Source organism: Callionymus lyra, chromosome 4 (genome assembly GCF_982586985.1).
Source record: "Callionymus lyra chromosome 4, fCalLyr1.hap1.1, whole genome shotgun sequence".
Classification (NCBI taxonomy): Eukaryota; Metazoa; Chordata; class Actinopteri; order Syngnathiformes; family Callionymidae; genus Callionymus; species Callionymus lyra.
This window is the reverse complement of record NC_141821.1, coordinates 34,105,149-34,124,125: the sequence shown is the minus strand read 5'-3', so window position 1 is coordinate 34,124,125 and position 18,977 is coordinate 34,105,149. Positions and strand designations below refer to the sequence as shown.

Here is an 18,977-nt window from a genome sequence, read left to right as displayed (position 1 = left end):
CCTTCTTTTTGTTCACTATCATCACAAATTCAAGTGCAATACACACGAGGTAAAGGTTTCGAAGAGAGTTTAATGTTAAAAAATATGAGTTAAATGTGAAGCTGAATTGACCAAGTCTAGAATGAAGATGGGGATGCCGCAAATCACAGTCTTTTATTTATATGTTGCTTCATAGTTCTCTCCTGGTTGAGTCATAGTTTCTGTGTCTAATTCTGTCGCTCAATCACTCTTGACTTTTCAGAGGCAGGATGTTGTTAAAATGTGAAGAGGAACCAGATGTTTTCATCTCTCTCTAGGATTATTTTCGCCTCTAAATGATTCCTCTTCTCCGGTTCCTTCCTGAGCAGGAAGCTATCAAGTGTTTCTGACGATACATTTCAGCGCCCTGAATGTGACGACTGGAGGAATAATGAAGCTCACCTGTTGGTCGGCAACAAGTGACACATGGAGCTCTCGGCACTTAAAGCTCCTCATTAGCAGAAATATGCCTGTAGACAGTGTTGCAGCTTTGTGTCGCCGTGGGATCAGAGACGTAAACAAACACCCTGGTTTGTGGTCTGGGGAAATCTAAAGCCTCGTAGTACACAGATGGGAATCCAAATTGTTGAACTGCCATTCCATTGATGCCAGTAAGCAGCTGTATTGATCTGGGTTTTCTTTATTATTCCTTAATTGGTATTCTCCAGCTCTAGCATCCAAATGTTTTGGTTTGATCTGATGATCATGGAGACGAGTAGCTCACATCTACTAGCGTGCGTCTGACCACAGTAATACGTTTCTTCTTCCCACTGAAAACATGAAGCACATTGTGTTTGTGCAATGGAAAATGGTTTGATTAAGTGAAGTAGTGAAAAATTCTGCGAATGTATGTATGATGTATACAAAAGAAAAGGTATACATTAACAAAATTGTTTATTTTTGAATCCCAATAAAAGTAACCTTTAATTTTTTTTTTGTTTTTTTGTTTTGTCAGTTTGAACATCCCTCATCTGAAGCTGAAAGAATGATTATGATGTCATTTATGTTATCAGGACCAAGGCAATCCTGTGTTGCCTGGTTTCACTATATCAACATATTTGTTCATACTGAGTTTTAAAATAATAAAACAGGTTCATACACATTCGTTCAGGCAATTTGGCTTTGAAGAACTCTCTGTTATTACAAGAAATCTTTGGTTTAAACATGTCATCACCTCCAAACTATGATTCCTCAGTCAAGATTCCACCAGTGCTGAGGTCGCAGGAGTCAATACTGGAAGGTTCTCCAGTGAACCCATCCTCGAGCGGCCACCTTCTCTTCTGTAATAAAGAGAGTCATACAGCAATTATCTTTCCTAAAAAAAAGTAAAGGCAGCAAAGTTTAAACTCTGCTTTGTCAGCAACCCTAAAACCAGAAGAGGAACTTCTCTCAACCATTTTTTGAATTATCAATTTGCTGTGCAGTAACTGGAGGGATGAGGCAACAATTATTGATCCAATAACTGAGGATAAATTATTCTTAAATTGTAATCCTTGTTTCCTTTGTGTTGGTATATTAACCAGATGTTTCTATTGTTCAGCTAAGCTTCTTGATCCAGAAAGCTTAATTCCGTGACGATTCATTGAGCTTGGAACAGTCAGACTTGATTAAACCTTGTCAATAGAGATGTGATTAAAAGAAGAACTGGCTCAGAATAAATTCATTCACAATAAAACAGTTACTTTCAATGGCAAACCTGTTTTAAAATCCACTTAAAATTCACTTCAGCGTGTCCAACTGGTAGATGGCGATGTTTCTCAATGAATCTAATGTAGTTTTATCTCTTATAATGTTGGTGTTCGCAATGTTTTTGTTGCACTGATGCAAGTGGTCGTTGGTTTCTTATGTCAAAAATAATTAATGTGGTCAAGTTGCATCTTAAAGCAGCAGGCAAATATAGGGGGTCTAATGTTAGCGGAAAATCAAGGTTAATCAGAGAGGTCTTTATCTGATGTGGAAGTATGAAAGAAAGAAGTTTGGACAACCCTGTCTGTAGGTCCATTAGATCTTGAGATTATTCATTATTCATTATCCATTAGAAGTAGTTTCAGCGTCATTCTTTTTTTGACGTCTTTTCTTCTTATATATCAAAATAAAGCTTTTATTTCTCCTGTTTACAAAGAAGGTTGCGTAGCAGCCCATGTTAGGATTAAAGGTTGGGATAAAGGTGTTACTATTTTACTTAAATAAAGGCAGTTTTTCATTGCTCTCAATGCCAATAAAAACCTTTGAATCTTTCATTCCGAAATTTCACTTTCCAATACATTTGATACAAAACGTCGTTACAGTCCTGCTCTGAAGATGCAAGTAGCATTAAAGCTGTATTATTCTAAATAATTATCTTTTATCTCGGCTGTGTTCTCAACTTTGTGTTCTGTTGATTGTTTAATATTTAATGCAACTTTATTGCTAAATATTTCAGGATCTTTCGCTTCAGTTATTGCCAGTCAAAGTCCTCTGATTTAAATGGACAATTAGAAATGCTTGAACCGTTGTTTGCCAACAATCTGAGGTGGATCTTTTTTCATTTTATACTTTAAATATATATATTTATTTTATATCATTTTGTCTCTGGGGTCCAAAAATAATTGTCTTCAGAAATCGATATGGTTTAATTCCCAATCATTTATTTTAATTTAAACATAGTGTTTCTTGACTATTCTTTTACCATTGATCTGAAAACTAGTTTCTGGTTTAATTCTCTGATTAACAATATTGAAGTCGGAAGGTGACGTAGGCAGTTAAAAATATGGTTTGACTACCATTGTTTCAAATATGTAGTTGACTGATGTACATATTTTATTGAGTATTGTTGTGATTGTTTAAGCGCTTTGGGACGCTGGTCTGGAAAAGCACTCTATAGATTAATTAATAATTACTTACTTAGTTAGTAACTTACATGTGAAAACTTTGTAAGGCTGTTTTGGGTTTGGTTTATAGTGTCTACTAGTATGTGCCAACATTTCTTTCAACTGTCACTGGGGGCTTTCCACAAAGTAAAGATGTAAACTGACTCATGCCTCCTACAACCTGCACCTGGAAAACACACAAAGGTCTTCTTGGATTACTCATTGGTTCTCATCTATTTGTCAAGAATTATGTCAGCACGTGCTGGTGCTTTGATTTCAAATGAGCTGGTATGTTGCTGTAATCATGTGCCAGTTACTTGTAGAAATGAAAAGTGTGACTATCATTATATTGTTGAAAGGAACAGGCTGGTGAGTGAGTGACGCTTCCTTGGACAAACTTAAACAACACGTTTTCTTGGTCTTTGTCCTTTTCTCTTGTCAAAGTCATCCTCCTCCACCTTAACCTAATTTGTGCATCCTCCCTAATCCCTCTTCCTGTCCTCGTTCATATCCTGAGATACTGTCATACTATTTTTTTTTTACCACATGTCTACGGTCTCTAGTCTTGTACTCGTTCCTGATCTTTTTTGTTTTTCCCTTTTTTTGTCACACAATTGAAACCTAAGCTTTTTCAACTCTAACTCTTCGAACTCTGTTCCTTTCAGTCGTCTCTATCCATCATTATAACCTGCATGCGCTCTCCTTATCCTGTCTGTCACTCTAGAGGCAGTGTGTTTTCATAATCTTCATTTTGAATATAGTAAATTATATTTTCACACGTCACATCATCCACCATTCTTGCATAAATATTGTCATTTCACCCACATAATATTTAAGTGTATTTTTACTGCGTAGCTACTTACAAAATCATTATAAAGTTTTTTCTTGATAGCCATGATTCTTTGGGATTCCAGAATACTTTTTGGTAATCTTCAATTCTATAGTTTTAGTTAATTTGCTCTTGATTCATTTTCATCCTAGTCCTCAACAAGTGGTCCAAAGCTTCTGAAGTTATAACTAAATGAACTTTAGTTGCTCTTTTTGAAGCAAGATAAAACCCAGCACCAACTCTCAAGTGACCCATGGACGTCCCAAAGCCTCCGCGTCGACATGCAAACTTGACACTGAGGGGCCCCCAAACTCTCAGTATCACTGGGCTCCTGACTGATAGAGCTCTGGTGCTGGTCTTTGAAGTTCTTTGTGCTTCTTAATGAGGATCAGACTCCAGAGAGATTTTTGGCCAGAGCCCTTTGCCCTCCTTCTTCCGCTCCCTCCAAAGAAGCTAAGATTGAACGTCCAGATGCTGCTATACAGACAAGGATATCCCTCCTCTTCTCCCCTCTAGATGTATTTACTTCATCTTTTCCACAATCTCTCATCAATCTTTGGCCCCAGAACTTTTCCCCGTCGCATTCTGCGCGAGCTCAGTGACGAATGGAGCGTTTCTTCAGGACCTTTCAGATGTAAAGGGAGGAACAAACAATGGGGTGTAGAGTCAACTAGACACGGGGTAAAGGTTTTGAAGAGTGATATAGCGTGATCCCTGACCCCAGACCTGAAATTGAAGGCCAATGAAAGCCACATGTGTCTCAGGTTTCTGCACTTTGATGAACTCAGCGAGGAGATATCTGAAGCAGACTTTGATGTTGTTTTTTGTCTGTTGAAATGATGAACTGTTTATAAATACAAATATAGATACAAACTTCAATGGTGAACTTAAGAATAAAATGCAGAATCTCATCAAAACTCATTCATTATCTGGTCCTTTTTCCAATTTCCTTTCATTTTGAGCCTTCTATCATAAAAATAGATACATATTTATTTATTTTCCCCCTCACACTAATTATGTTGAGATTTTTTCTTCTTTTTATTGATTTCCACATTGATTTTGAAATGATGGCAGTCCTGGTTATTAGTCTGTCTATGAAAGTGTTTCATCAAATGGTTTAAGAGCCCCTGGCGACTGTTGCTTTTGATAATCTTCTGTTTTAAAGTTGAATTTGTTGTTGTGTCAACGGTAAGAGAAACAATCATTTTCTGTCTGGAAACCTTCGATGTTCCTCTTCAGCGTAACTTAAATATTCAGCTCAGCTTATTGTGTTTCACTTTATCAATGCTAGTCCTTCTTGTCCTCTATCATATGTTTGCAGAGGCTGGACGGCCACTGTCTGATCAGCAAATCCCTGCTGCTGACACAAGCTGTGTGTGCGTGTGTGTGTGTGTGGGTTTGTAGGTGTGTGTGTGCGTGTGTAGGCTCGTGTGAGTGCGTGTGTGGGCGCGTGTGTGCATGCTTCTGCTGGTCTATAATCTCATTGATGTAAGCGGCTGCTGAACTTCCTGTCCAGTATTGTAACACATATCTTGCTGTTAATGCAGTTCATGCCCTCCCACCCCCCCACCCCCCATTGTTGGACACGTGCACACACACACGCCAATGAATTTTAACTTAAAAAATACGAGAAAAAAGCTTATCTAAAAATGAACGAGTTTTGACTAGAAATGTGATTTTCAACCCCCCGGTCATATTGACTATCACTGTGAAGTTTATGCCCAAAATATTGACGTCGGTCAATAATAACATTCAACTTGACAGCGAGAAATTGATTAGTCAGCAATCTAACTAATCTGTTCTCAATTCCTGTGCAGCTTCGGTGTCTTTCATGTCCGCCGAAATATCTATCTGACCTCGATAAATAACCAGTCAATGAAGTGATGGTTTTAACCATCAAACTTCAGTAAGATTCAGGCAGAACAAACACATGGTCTGTGGGCTCATGTAGGTCCACCGGGTGGTATTTGGTGGTCCACTACTGAAATCAATGCTTAACGCCATTTCCATGACTCTGTTATACCAGCTAGCAGTGGAAGGGGCCGTCATAAAATAGCGCCGCGCAATTGGTGTGCTTACCAGACACCAAAAGGTCTGGACCTCATCCCAACCTTTTCTGAACATCCTTATGGCATCGCGCTTGTGACTCTGTGACGTCCCTCTCTGACCAATAAGCAGCCAGCCGTCGGTTAGTGTCATCTTTTTTGGAACCAGAGCGGAGCAGGTACAAAAATATCTACCTCAACATATATATGTACAGCTCACTGTACAGTGTTTTGTTTCTTGCTCTTTGTTGAATTGCTGGGATCTATTTTTCCTTAATCAACTGTAGTCTTATTTCAACTGTATAGTGTCTTGAGATAACTTTGTTATGATAAGACACTTTAAATAAAATTGAATTGAATTGAATTGAATTGAACATATCTTGCTGGTGGAAACAGCGATATAATCGCCATTTTCAAATCACAGTTTTTGATTTAATTTATTTTTAAATTAATTTGACTTTCGAAATACTTTTAATTTTAATATGAATAATTGATTGTATGAGAGAAGAAATGCACAAACTTTAGTAAAAATAATCGCATATTTAATCGCTATATTGAAAATAAAATAATTGCAATTCGATTATTTTCAATAATCGTTCAGCCCTAGTTTGAAGACAACAAGATTATCTTAAAACATGCTCTGGGTCTGTATTAGATTTCAAATCCTATTTTATTATTAATACATTTTTTATATTCAACCCTCCTGCAACCCTGGCATACTGGGAATAAGGGTCAGACATGAAATGAATGAGCTACAAGTGTGTAACTAAAAGCCATGCTACTAGTCTCCCTCCTACCTCAGAATCAATAAGCCATAAAGAATGTATGAAAAGGCCTTTTATTTACATCTGACTGGCGGCTTTATCAGCTTCAGTTCAACTTCCTGCCTTCCATTACTCACTCGACAGGCTCCTGGGCCGAGAAGCAAATCTCTGTAAAGACACTGAGGCGTAAAGGATCACGAGGGACTGCGAGAGCTGCAGCCTGTGGGCCGGCCTGATGAAAGTATCCAGGAGAAGATAGACAGTTGACTCCACTGAACGCTCACTTCATTGAGAGCGGAGCAGGAGTGATGCACAAGGCCACAGGGGGGCCCCAGAGACACAACAGAGGGAGCGAGGAGCCCTTCACTTTTTCAGGGTTGACAATGAAATCATTCAACTCTTTATTTAAGGCTGTGATTTTTAATGTGTTATTATTACATTTTGCATCTTAACACGGACTAAAAACAAAAATAATAAATCTGCCTCAAAGAATATTTGTACGTTTAACGACTGGCAAAACCAACAAATTGATCACAAACAATTATCTTTTAGTGCTGATCGACAATTTGATTTTCAATAAAACAAGAGTTTACTTTAACTAGCCTTTTATTAAAGCAACAGTATGTAACATTTTGAGGTTAATATTTTTTTCAGATCCCTGTAAAGATGACTTGTAGCAGTATCCTCTATCTGTTGTTTAGTGTCACTGTGTCACGTGACCACCAAAACAATTTACAGCGGCGCGTCAGAGACATTGTTTTCATATGAACTACTGAGACACATTTTTAAGAAAGATAAACTGACACAAAAGAGGCTTTACTTTTTTTCTCCTAATTATATGTGCAGTAATATGGCAACGGCGAAACATAATAAAGAATAAACGACATCGCTGTTACAGTATTTAGACGCAAGGGGGTGCCAGAAACTATATATACTGTATATATATACATATATATATGTATACACACACACACACACACACACACACACACACACACACACACACATATTTATATATATATAATTTATATATATATATATATATATATATATATATATATATATATATATATATATATATATATATAATGAGTGGGTGACCCTGGCCTGGAAAAGCGCTCTAAAAATATAAATGACTTACTTACTTACTTAATTGCTTACTTACTGTCGTAGACTGTTGACTCATATGTCCCAGTAAGTCTTACTATGTAGCTGGGAACGGGTCCAAGAAAAAATAACATTCAAAGAATATTTCTTAGCTAATTTTGTAAATAGCTTTGAAAATATTAGCAATGGTTATTTATTTTAATTTCCTAAATTGTCTGTACTAATATTCACTTTAATAGCTCCAACTTCTCGGGCAAGGATCTGTTGAATTATTACTAGAATTATGCTTGCTATCAAAACAACTGCAACATTTCGAGATCATCATTATATGTATTTGTGTTTTACACTATACACTTAGTATTCAACAACAAAATGTATTGACTTGATTTTTTTTTGTTTTTTTTGCTTACATTTGGAACTGTCGGTTTTAGTCAAAGTTGGCCAATTTAACCTCCAAAATTTTCCCTCATTAATGACTTGTAAAAAAAGAATTCTGTAGAGAAGAAGGAAGAAACTGTAGAACTATTAATATTTTTTAGAAATATATTGTTTTAAAGACTGATTACATCTTTTAGAGAAAGATCCACCATCATTAGAACAGATGTTAACAATTGTGGTAAAGGTAACACATCGTTAATGTCAGTTAAATTACATGAACATTACATGTAAAAAAAGATGAAGGAAGAACCACTACATTTTATGGGCATTCAACAAAGCTAACCCTAACCCTCCCAATGAGTTTCAATCTTGATCGATCTGAGTTTCCTCAAAAGAAATGAGATAAATCTGATTTCTTTTGTAAATTATTTTGATGCTGATTGAAGATGAGATTTCAGGGATGCTTAAATGTCAGTAAACGCTGCTTGTGCATGGTTGTGCGTCTTGCCCTGGAGAGCTGTCTGCTCAGAGTAATTAGTCTCAACGGTCCAAACAAATTACTTGACGCCACTTTTCTTTGACTGATCGTTGAGACAAGTGGTGAGCGTGCAAAACAGAGCGGAGGAGGCAACTGTGTATGGTATGGCTGGGACATCCAGTGATCATGAGATTGTTATCGTTAAAGATGTCAAACTTGCTTATGAAAGGGGTCAAAATGTTAGACACAGGCCACGTCGTGGGCCAACCAAAATGTTATGGTCTGTTATGGACACTCCTATAACAGGAAGACCAAACATTGTAACATATGTCTGAATTATTTTTTTTTTCTTTAACCTTTATTTATATAGGTAGTTTCATTGAGACACAATGTCTCATTATTAAGAGAGACCTGTATCAGGCGAACATACAATGAAACAAACAACGATTAGTTACAGACAGACAAAATATATAATGAAAGTACAAACACAGTAAAAATCAGATTGAAATGTTAAAAACAGGAAAACGTTTTCAGAGATTTTTCAAGTACCCTTAGAATTGTCATAAAATCCCTATTAAAATGAAACTGGACAACCTCAGATTCTGTTGTAAAGTGTTCCAGGTTGAAGGGGCAGAGTATGAAAATGCCTTCTTGCCAAGTTCTGTACGTACTGAAGGAACGCTGAAGGTAATAAAGGCATGGGAGCGCAGACTATGACTACACCGTCTGCGTGACATGTAGCAGGAGATATATGATGGCAAAAGTCCAAGGATCGATTTGTAAATGAAGGTGTATCAATGCAGAATATTGATGACCTATTGACCAGAGAATACAGAGTTCAGTGGTGATTGAGGTGTTAACAGACAGTTTTAAAATCTCAGAGCTCCATGGTAGACAGCATCCAACATCGGTAGAGAGCTGGCACAGGCGTTTAATTAACTTCCTGAATGCTCATTTTATCGTAAAGAAGTTATTAAAGAGCAACTAATGTGTTGATTTAAGTTTCTTAAATATATCTTGGACCTCGATTGTATCATCAGTATGTGTCTGTTTGTACAAAACTCTTTTCTTTCAAATATTTATATTAGAAAATGTGATGTTTCTTACCACATTTTTGCTGAGGACATCCAGCTCTACTGCTTTTTGATCCAACTGAGCCCCAGAGGCTGAACAGCTTAGTCAATTGTTTGCTAGAAATCAAACAATGGCTGAGTGAAAACACTTTGCAGTTAAATGTGGACAAAACTGAAACTCTGGTGATCGCTACTGATGATTTGAGTCAATACTTGGACATGTCTCTAGTTCAACACTGTAGAAAACTGACCAGAAACTGTTTCCTTCAACCGAGAAAAATCTCTAAACTTAGGAAAATGATGTCACAACATGATCTGGAGCTTGTCATCCATGTGTTTGTGTCTTCTCGTTTAGACTATTGTAACAGTTTATTTCCGTGTCTAAACAAGAAGGAGCTGTCTCGCCTGCAGTTGATTCAGAACTCTGCATCAAGAGTGATCGGATCCAGCCTTACACCCCAGCTTGGACTCTGAGGTCTGTGGATCAGAATCTACTGATGGTTCCTGAACACGGTTCAGGACCAGAGGAGAGAAATCCTTCCAGGCTGTTCCTCCTGAGCTTTGGAACAATCTTCCTCTCTCTCTGTGTTTGATGATCTACTGACTACTTCAAGAAACATCTTAAGACATTTTCATTTGTAAAGGCTTTTCCTTGATTTTCTGAGACTCCCTTGTTTGTCTTATATGTCTTGGCCTTTTAAAGTATATATTTTAGCTGTTTATTGTTTTGATTGTTTGAAGCTTTGTGACCCTGCTCTAGAAAGATGCTTTACAAATAACCATTTCTTTACTTTACTTAAGCCCCGTCCACTGAAAAAACTTTGTTTTTCTAGAGATTCAATCTTGTTTACCATAACCACGCCCACTCTGCTGTGATTGGTCAAACACAGAGGTTTGTCACTGCACGTCATTAATGGCTGACTGGAGTTGGCGGGAAGCTCGCCAAGATTTCAGACATGGGAGAACTTAATAAAGTAATAACTTCAAGAGATGGTCATTATGAGGGACTTACTCCATCTTGGAGAGAAAGACTTTAACATTTGAAACATGTGGGTGAGTCAGGAGAGTTATCACATTATTTGCCATTTTAATGTTACGTATGTATATAACATAAACACACTTTCCTGTCCTTCATTTCTTTAGATCTGTTAGAATCAAACACATTAAGTATCCCTGCCTGCTCCAAAAAAACCTCTGGAAAGACAATTCTTAAAAATCTACTTACTGACATAGTTCAAATTCATATTTTAGTCATTTGTAGTCACTATATGTGTTAAAATTTACTGCTGCCTTAGAAAAAGAAATGGTGGACCAAATCTTTCCCCTGGGCCTTGAGTTTTAACATGTGAATGACTATAGCTGATTGTTTAATAATATCCTGGTGGTAGAGATCAACAAACATCAACGCAAAACATCCCCCAATATAACAAAATTAACTGAAATACAAATAGTTAGGGAACGTGTCGCTTTCTTCTTCCGTGTTAGTTTAGTGGAGCTCAGTCCAGCGTTGTGTCTTCAGTGAGTGATTCAGCGCTCGATTGTTAGTGAACGCTACAGTCAGTTGTGACTCATGCTGTGGTTGAGAGGGAGCTCCGGGATGGAATGCAGGAAAGAAACAAGCAACCCCTGAGGGCTTAGAAAACATTCTTAATCCTCTTCAGGTTGGTATTGAGCCTCCACACTCCCCCCTCCTGGCTTCTGAATATCCCCCAACAAACTTTTGTCTACAGTCAGAGTGGTTTAGAACGAGGGGGAAGTTAAGGTGTGACAGGTTGATATTTACAAGACGAAACCGTCTGTATGATAATATGATGGCGAGGCCTTTTGTTTCCTTCAGTGGAACAGATACAAAACACTGTTTTCTCCTGAAGATTCATCATAATCTTCCATTTCACTACATATACAAAAAGTATGTTCATATTTTATATTTTAATCCATTTTTCTTCAGCCTTGGGAAGAAACTAAAATAATTCCAGCTCCCCTTATATCACGTGTGACCCTCAAAATAAAAGGGTCCCTGACATGATTTTCAAATAAGACATATTTCGGAAGACAACTTCCTGAATTTTTAATTCGGTTTCAATAATCAATACATTGTTATTAGGGGTGTCAACGTTTACCATTTCTTCTACACGTGTAGTTAATGTATGTAACTATGATGTAAGCAATTACAAAACAGAGATTTATTATGTCTTTTTTCTTTAGTAGTTGCACTAAGTAACCACTAGATCACCGCCATTGCATCCCTGAGTCAGCTTGGAGAGGGTTTTTTAAAGTTAATGTAGCTTTCAGGAAACACTATCACCCCTAAAACTACTATACACCTCCTTTATCACTGGGGTCAGATTCCAGGCCATGAACTATATTAACTTTATCTATATTAAACCCTGTATAAGTAACTCTTATGAATACAATTGTTGTACTTGTTGTATATTTTAACAATCGTTCATAAAATCTTGTGAGTTTTCCTCGTGAGCCAACATTTCTCAAAACTTTATTGAAACCAGCCGTCTACATCACATGACCAAATAACACACGTCTCATTGGTCAACAGCAGCCTCTTGTCACTTAAAGACATGTATACATCAGTGAGAAATGAACGAGGAGGTCAAGGAGTGAAAAACAATGTGTAAACAGATTGTTCTAAACATTTATGGTTTGTTATCATTTGAACTATTTACACATGTTGGTCCAGGCAGGTTTTCACACTGATGCTTCTCTACTGTGTTGAGCTGCTGTTGAGTCACCAGACTGTAGACGGATGACACAGAGGAGATGAATAGAAGTGTCACCTTCAGGGCTGAAGTGATGCCCTCGGGGCTCAACTTCTTTGAGAACCCCTGCTGTTAAAATGACAAAGTAAAACTTGAGGAGTTTCTTGGTTTATTTGTAGGCAAACTGTAGACAAGACGCACATTTATAGCCAACAACTCTTACAGGATTTTTGTTTTGGTCACATATTTTCTTCGGCTCACACATGAACACAGCACATCCACGGATATTCTACGATAATACTCTTAATTACTGCAACAGGGTTTTGTTGTTGTGTTGATACCTTCTTGATTGGTCAGTTTATGTTAGGACTGTGTCTCAGGATATCACGTTAATATATATCAACTTCTAAATAGTGTTTCACTTATATAACGTTAAATTCAAGGGAACTCTGTGGACGATATAAGATCATTTCATTAATATTTATGCAAAGTTCCAAACATATTTCATGGACCCTTTAAGTCAAATAGCAGTTTAAAGGATATTAAAAACAATATGTTATTTGACAGTCGACAGATGTGGAAGCTTAAATAAACATAAGAAACTGATGAGAATGAATGGAGAGAAAAAACAGAGCATCTCCTGTGGTAAGAGGCTGATAAAGTAGTATCATTTATATATCATAAAACTAACCACATGCTTTATGCTCAATTTAGCCTCCAAGAAATAAAACGGGGACAGTTAAGGCTTTTATTTCTTCTTTGAGTGCCATTCATAGTTCAATACATTTGTTCCACGTGTGAAGGAACTTTTTTTACATTTTTGTCTCTTAGAGGGAATTCCCATTAGACAATATTTCTCTAACCTATTCAAGCTTCTCTACACGTGGCCGAGTAGTGGTTCGACTTTGAGCTTCTCCAAGACAGCCAAGCGACTTCCAAAGTATAACTGGAACTCAGCTAGTTTTGTTTTCCTACCTTAGTTGTCAATCATGACCACAGGCCACGATAGGAATGTAGGAATCAAGAGCATTATCTGTTGGCTCACTGACAGACAGATGAGCCCTAGATGCTTCACTGAGGCAATTATTATTATTATACTGTAAGTATAATCATCTTGGATTGGAATCTAACATTTAACAGTAAAGTAACTGAAATAATACAGTCTATTGTCCCTAATATGGTCTCTTTGGTGGAATACATTTTCTCTATACTTTAATGTGTACAAAAAGCATATGAAGTATTTTCCCCTGCTGCTTCCATAACAACTCTCTGGCTGCCACATCCGTTAATTACAGAAATACCACAGAGGCGCCCAGACAACCCTCAAAGCTAGCAGCCTCCTCAGATGTTCCAAATCCAATCTATTATAGGACAAACTATAGGACAGTACTTGGTTCCCGAATCTTCATCAATCTGCACAGCGTGGGTTTATGTCTTGAAGCAGTGGTCATTTTTGCTCTTTTTTGTGCAACAAAAACAAGTTTTTGTGGTCAAATCATCGTGACGTGTTGTTTTCCGCATGTGGTTCAAAAATACATTCTCTGTTGACCCTGGTCTTTGTTGGGCTTTGGATGTGTTTGAAAGAGTTACCAAAATCACGAGTTATGCTCATCTGGATTTATTTGCTCTAATCAATTATTACCCATCGTGCATCGAGTTGCAGGTGATGACAACCATTTGTACACTGAATACTGTGAGTGTGTATAATTCATTCCTGACGCCAGTCTCTTAAATCAGACACATTAAGGACAGAAGATGGCAATTGTGGCCTTTTAGATGAATGCTTTCATTTAGTGTCTCTTTCTTAAACCATGTGACACTGTCATCTCTTAAAAGGTTTGCTGTTATTCCTTGTTATGTTCTCCCATCTTTGACGAAACTGAGGCGCTCTTGTTTGTTCACTTTCCTATCCTCAAATCTACCACACATGCAGCCGCTCCTGAGTGAATCTGTCAGCAGAGGAAATGTATGTAGGTCAATCTTCTTTTCTTTTATCTGACGCTGTTCTGGTGGAAAAAAAAAGTGCAAATATTATTTTACATCTTTATTACGACAATGTTTGTCCTAGGATTGTCATAATCCGTACAAGTGTTTTTTTCGGCTGCTTGAAGTGAGTGATGTCATTTCAAACACATGTTTTTAAGCCAATCTGACTTCGGCAGGACTTCACAGTTTTAGGATATCTGACTCGAACAGAAGCAGCGAGACGTGCTCCTGATGTACAACTAAGCCTGTGGTTGTGTCCGTGTGGATTGTTGCTGTTTTATAACATGCTGCGTGGACACAGTTGATCCTTTTGCTCTCAATAATCCATTTCTGGTGTTCAGTCGGGAAGCACGCAATTGCATCTCTGTGCATTACATGCTGAGGCTTATACACAAACAGATTTGAGGGAACTCACAAAAGATGGCTTGTGTCAGACAACTTAAGTGACACTGATGTGACGTGAAGTTTTTTGAAGTGAGTGAATGATTTTCCTCTACAGTGCTGTATTTATCAGGTGCTAAAATCTTGAAGTGCTAGAGTTCAATGTTTTGCTGCTGCTCTAGATTTAAACCATGTAAGAACTGGTTATACACGTGTGGCTCTGGACCCAATACTGGGTCATTGAAACTGTTGGTAGTGGGTCCTATGCCTTTGCTTTTATTTTGGACAGGGTGATCCAGCCTAACTATGCTTCAATTTTAGCCTAAGTAATTTTGACCTAAAAAGTGGCTTTGTCCACTCGCAGTTTGTCAGACTGATTTTCCAATCTCACACAGGCCATGTCTTTCCTAATTTTCTTATTTTTTCTTGATTTGGGTCACGTCTTGTCATTATTGGATTATCCATCCCAAAGCCAGGTCCGTTGAAAACCACAGCTCCAGAGCAAATTTGGAACCACCGTGCCTCCAAGTGATTTTCAACTGTTCTTCTAAAATGTTTTAAATCAATAATGAAAACAAGGTATTTGAAATTGAGATATAACACAATGTAAAAAAAAGTTAGTTACCTATCAAAAGTGTGGTTACCTACAACTACAGTTACCGACAGAACCCCTTGTGCAGAATTTCTTGGATTCAATCACGAACAATGATTAAGCGATCTGTAAGCAGAACAAGAGCCTTTTGGGTTCATCTTGTGTCTGCTCATCCCTCCACTCATGACCTAATACATAATGTTTGAATGATCTCAAATTGTGGATCTTGTTCATAAGTGAGGGACTCACTTGAATAGCCACAATTATATCGTTACATTGTAGTTACAGCTTATTATTAGATTCACAGTGAGACCACACTACACACTTTAAATGCCAAAATGAATCTAGTTAGGGTCAAAAACCTGCAGACAAAAACAGCTCATTTACAATTTGACCTTGGTTGCCCCCAAGTTGAGTCAGAGACCCCTGCTTTAGATCTATCGATCACAAGTTCAAGACACAAGCTGACAGTTGGGAAATATGAATTAACATCAAACAACTATTGTTTCTTCTGGTTTTATAACTTAAGCTAAATCTATTTTGGCGATTTTTTCTTTGTGTTCAGCTCTTTCTGATGATGATAAAAGTTTGATGTTAACACAGTTTGGAAGATGTTTCGTTCTCCGGCGCCGCTTCTCTGGTGGGAAAATATGTTTCAAGCAAATTCCGACAGAAGGCTGAACTTTTGTGTTGTGATAATACATTAATTGGAAGTCTTTTGAGGACACCGGGTGAATATGTGAAAGAGAGAGAGAAAGTGAAGGTTCATCATCTCCTCCTTTCCGATTCTCTCAGAGTAAACTTCTGCTCCCTCCTTTTCCCTGTCACAGCTGATGTTTTCGGAGCAGCAGATGAGAAAAGCTCCGCTGTGTTGCCTACACCCCCGCCCCCCTTCCCTCTCCTCTCTGATGACACTCTCCTCCTTTTTAATTCTCAGTAAATTCCACCAGTGAGGAGAAGCGCTCCGTGTGTTGCCTGCATTTATGCCGACTGTGTAGCGTGGAAAAGAGGGAAGAAACAGATGAATGGAGCGCGATGAGAGCGAGCTGGAGCCGGTGATTGAAGGCAGCGTTGCTCCGAGGACTCGGCGGATGAGAGGCTCTGCTGCATGCACATCTGGAAGAGCTCAAGAAGCTGCACCTGAAGACAAGAGACTTTCTCTTTCAACCAAATACTCCTCTTCTGTTGGTGTCTTTGGATTCTTCTCTCTCTTGTTCTGCTGGAGCATTGGAATGTTTTTCCACTGAGAAGTGAGTGAACCGAGGAGAGGGCAGCGGAGGACACCAGAATGGGAGCGTTATTTGGAGTGAGGTAGGTCTGAGTAGTTGACAAGTGGATGGAAAAGAAGAAAGAAGGAGCAGATGAAGAGAGAATTGAAAGATATTCTGATGTGGGACTTCTAAGAAGAATGTTGAGAGATTAGTGTCATTAACCTGCACAAGTTTGTTTTGGAGACGGATCCCAGGGAGCCACCACAGGAGGGGCGAACACCTTCCAAGCACTCATTCATTCCACACTCCCTCACCCACACCTACTCCCCTCCCATCTCCCCGAACATCCCCCTCCTCCCCGCCTCCCACCTCAGCCTACCTGCTCCAGTCATAACACGCCAGAGTTCCAGAGTCACAGGCTTACATTCATCAAGACGCTGTGGCCCCTGCAACTCTACCCGACCGAACACTGTGGACACTCTCAGGATGTCAAAAGCCTCCAGGCTGGCCCGGCCCGCATCAGCCGGCGCCGGATCCAAACTGCCATCCCCGAGGAGGGAGAACTCTGGAGCCTCTGTAGTTCCTGGACGCGCCCGGGTGCTGACCGTCGGCGAGAAGCTGATGAGGGCTGGGAGTGACTCAGTCTTGACCAGGCAGAAGTCTCTAAAGGTCGCCGGGTTCCATGAGAAGGAGCAAACTGAGACTCAAGGCCCGGAGGAGAAGAATCCGAACATGGAGTCAAGTAAAACCAACATCAGTCCTCCTAAGGTTTCAAGTCAGCATCATGGAAATGTTAACAGTAAGTCGCAAACCATTGTTACGAAATACCTAATGGCCAAATCAAATGTTGAAGTGCAGTTGCCTTGAATCTTGAAGAGTTCTACATAATCTCTGGGGGCATTTTTTACAGTGTGTGATGCAAAGCTCAATTTTTGTGCTGTGTCCTGCATGGATTAGGTCAATCCTGCTTTAAAAATAGAGTACAGTCGATCATTGTGCCATAAGCATTACAAATGTGTGGCTTTTAAATCCAGTATACGTCGAAACCACTGAGCTTTCGTTGAAAAACCTGCTTCGAGTTCCACAAATTTGATTTATATGAGCCGGTCCTGCGATTCATGTGAATGGATTCCAGTCTTTTGCTCAAATTTAGCATCCATCCAAGAATAGGTCATAATTGAATACTTTGTGCTGCTGCTAAAAACGGTTTAATCTTCATATTGATGAAGACAAAGTGGACTGGTGGAATTTGAGGTAACAGAGGAAGAAAACCAATAATGAAGTCCATGAATGTGTAGTAGTGTATGACATCAAACTTGAGATAAAAGCTTTTGTAAGACGGTGAAACACAAACTCATATTTATGCTTGTTGGTTTTAAAGAGCCACATATTGATAGATGACCTATGACAGAAGGCACAGCTTTTGTCCAGCTATTCTTCATATTCTTAGACAGTTCTTCACACAAATGCAGCCCAAATGCATCCGTCTCAGTGTAAACATCACCCAGGAATAGCTGAATGTGGAATCTCATCCGACTGCCCCAGTTGGGGCCAGATTAAGAAATGGAGGCCAAGAGGTTGAGAAAGTAGTCTTATCAGCCTCCCTGTGGACCTCCTCATGTTCCCAGCTCAGCGGGGCTCCAGCTTTCCACGCCTGGGAACCTACGATGCTCCAAAGCATCTTAGATAGTTGAAGGACTTCTGCTTATCAGCGTCCAATTCCAGTTCTTGAGCGTGGACCTGGAGTTCCAGAAGGCTTTTGTTGGTGGCTTGAGTCAGAAACTGACAGAAGGAGGTCAGGAATGTGAGCAGGAACATCAGCAGGTCTTGATCCGTGTCTGTCGTGAACCCCTCCCCGCCGTAAAGACAGGGTATGGCAGGGCAAGTTTTTACTGGAAACCAGATGTTCTTACTTCTGACTCTGTTTCATTGATCGTGTACACCTCCAGGTTGACCAGTCACAGAGAAATACTTGTATAAAGTTTTGTGGGATGTGATAATAAACTGGAAGAAGTTTGAACAGCAAGTATGTAGGGACAAATGTATCTTCATCAAACAATAGTAAATTCATGTTTTATCTTGATAATGGTGTCTTTTTAGAGTAGATCTGGCCAGAGAGGATCAGTGGTATGTTTGAACACTGACCAATATTCTGCTTTTTATTGTGACGACCAGGTATTTGGCTGTGTTTTCCTTTTTTAAATCCCAAATTGTGCTTTTAAACACGACAAAACTTGCCATCCCATTTTGCCATACTATTTTTTTTAATTCAGTTAATTTAAGATTAAAATTAATTATATTAAATTATGAACTTGAGTTTTATTTAAATTTTTATTTGACTAGTTGTGTTGTACCCAACAGTTGCTTACGCCTGTGTATAAAATAAAATCAATTAGTAAAGATGGAAAAGAAGTAAGGTACATTTTTTCATACAATTGTGATGTGTGTTCCATTATTATCTTTTTAGTCTGAGCATATAAAATACATAGGGTGACCTGGTGTATCTTTTGCTGGGCGTGCTGTCGCCTCCATTTCTCCAAAGGTTAACAGCC

General features: G+C 38.7%; 1 protein-coding gene across 7 annotated transcripts in view; it reads left to right on the top strand.

The window, feature by feature from the left end:
• The window catches only part of LOC148082700 (sickle tail protein homolog), a 102,955-nt gene that overhangs the window by 6,203 nt on the left and 77,775 nt on the right, over nt 1-18,977 (top strand). For 6 of the 7 annotated variants that reach the window (XM_087789966.1, XM_087789965.1, XM_087789968.1 and 3 more), the window contains exon 1: nt 16,600-17,224. The exons of the other annotated variant lie outside the window; for it this stretch is intronic. In XM_087789966.1, the coding sequence (XP_087646092.1) occupies nt 16,912-17,224 (313 nt within the window). In that variant the 5' untranslated portion in view covers nt 16,600-16,911. Of the gene's footprint in view, nt 1-16,599; nt 17,225-18,977 lie in introns of those variants that run through there. 7 annotated transcript variants of the gene reach the window in all.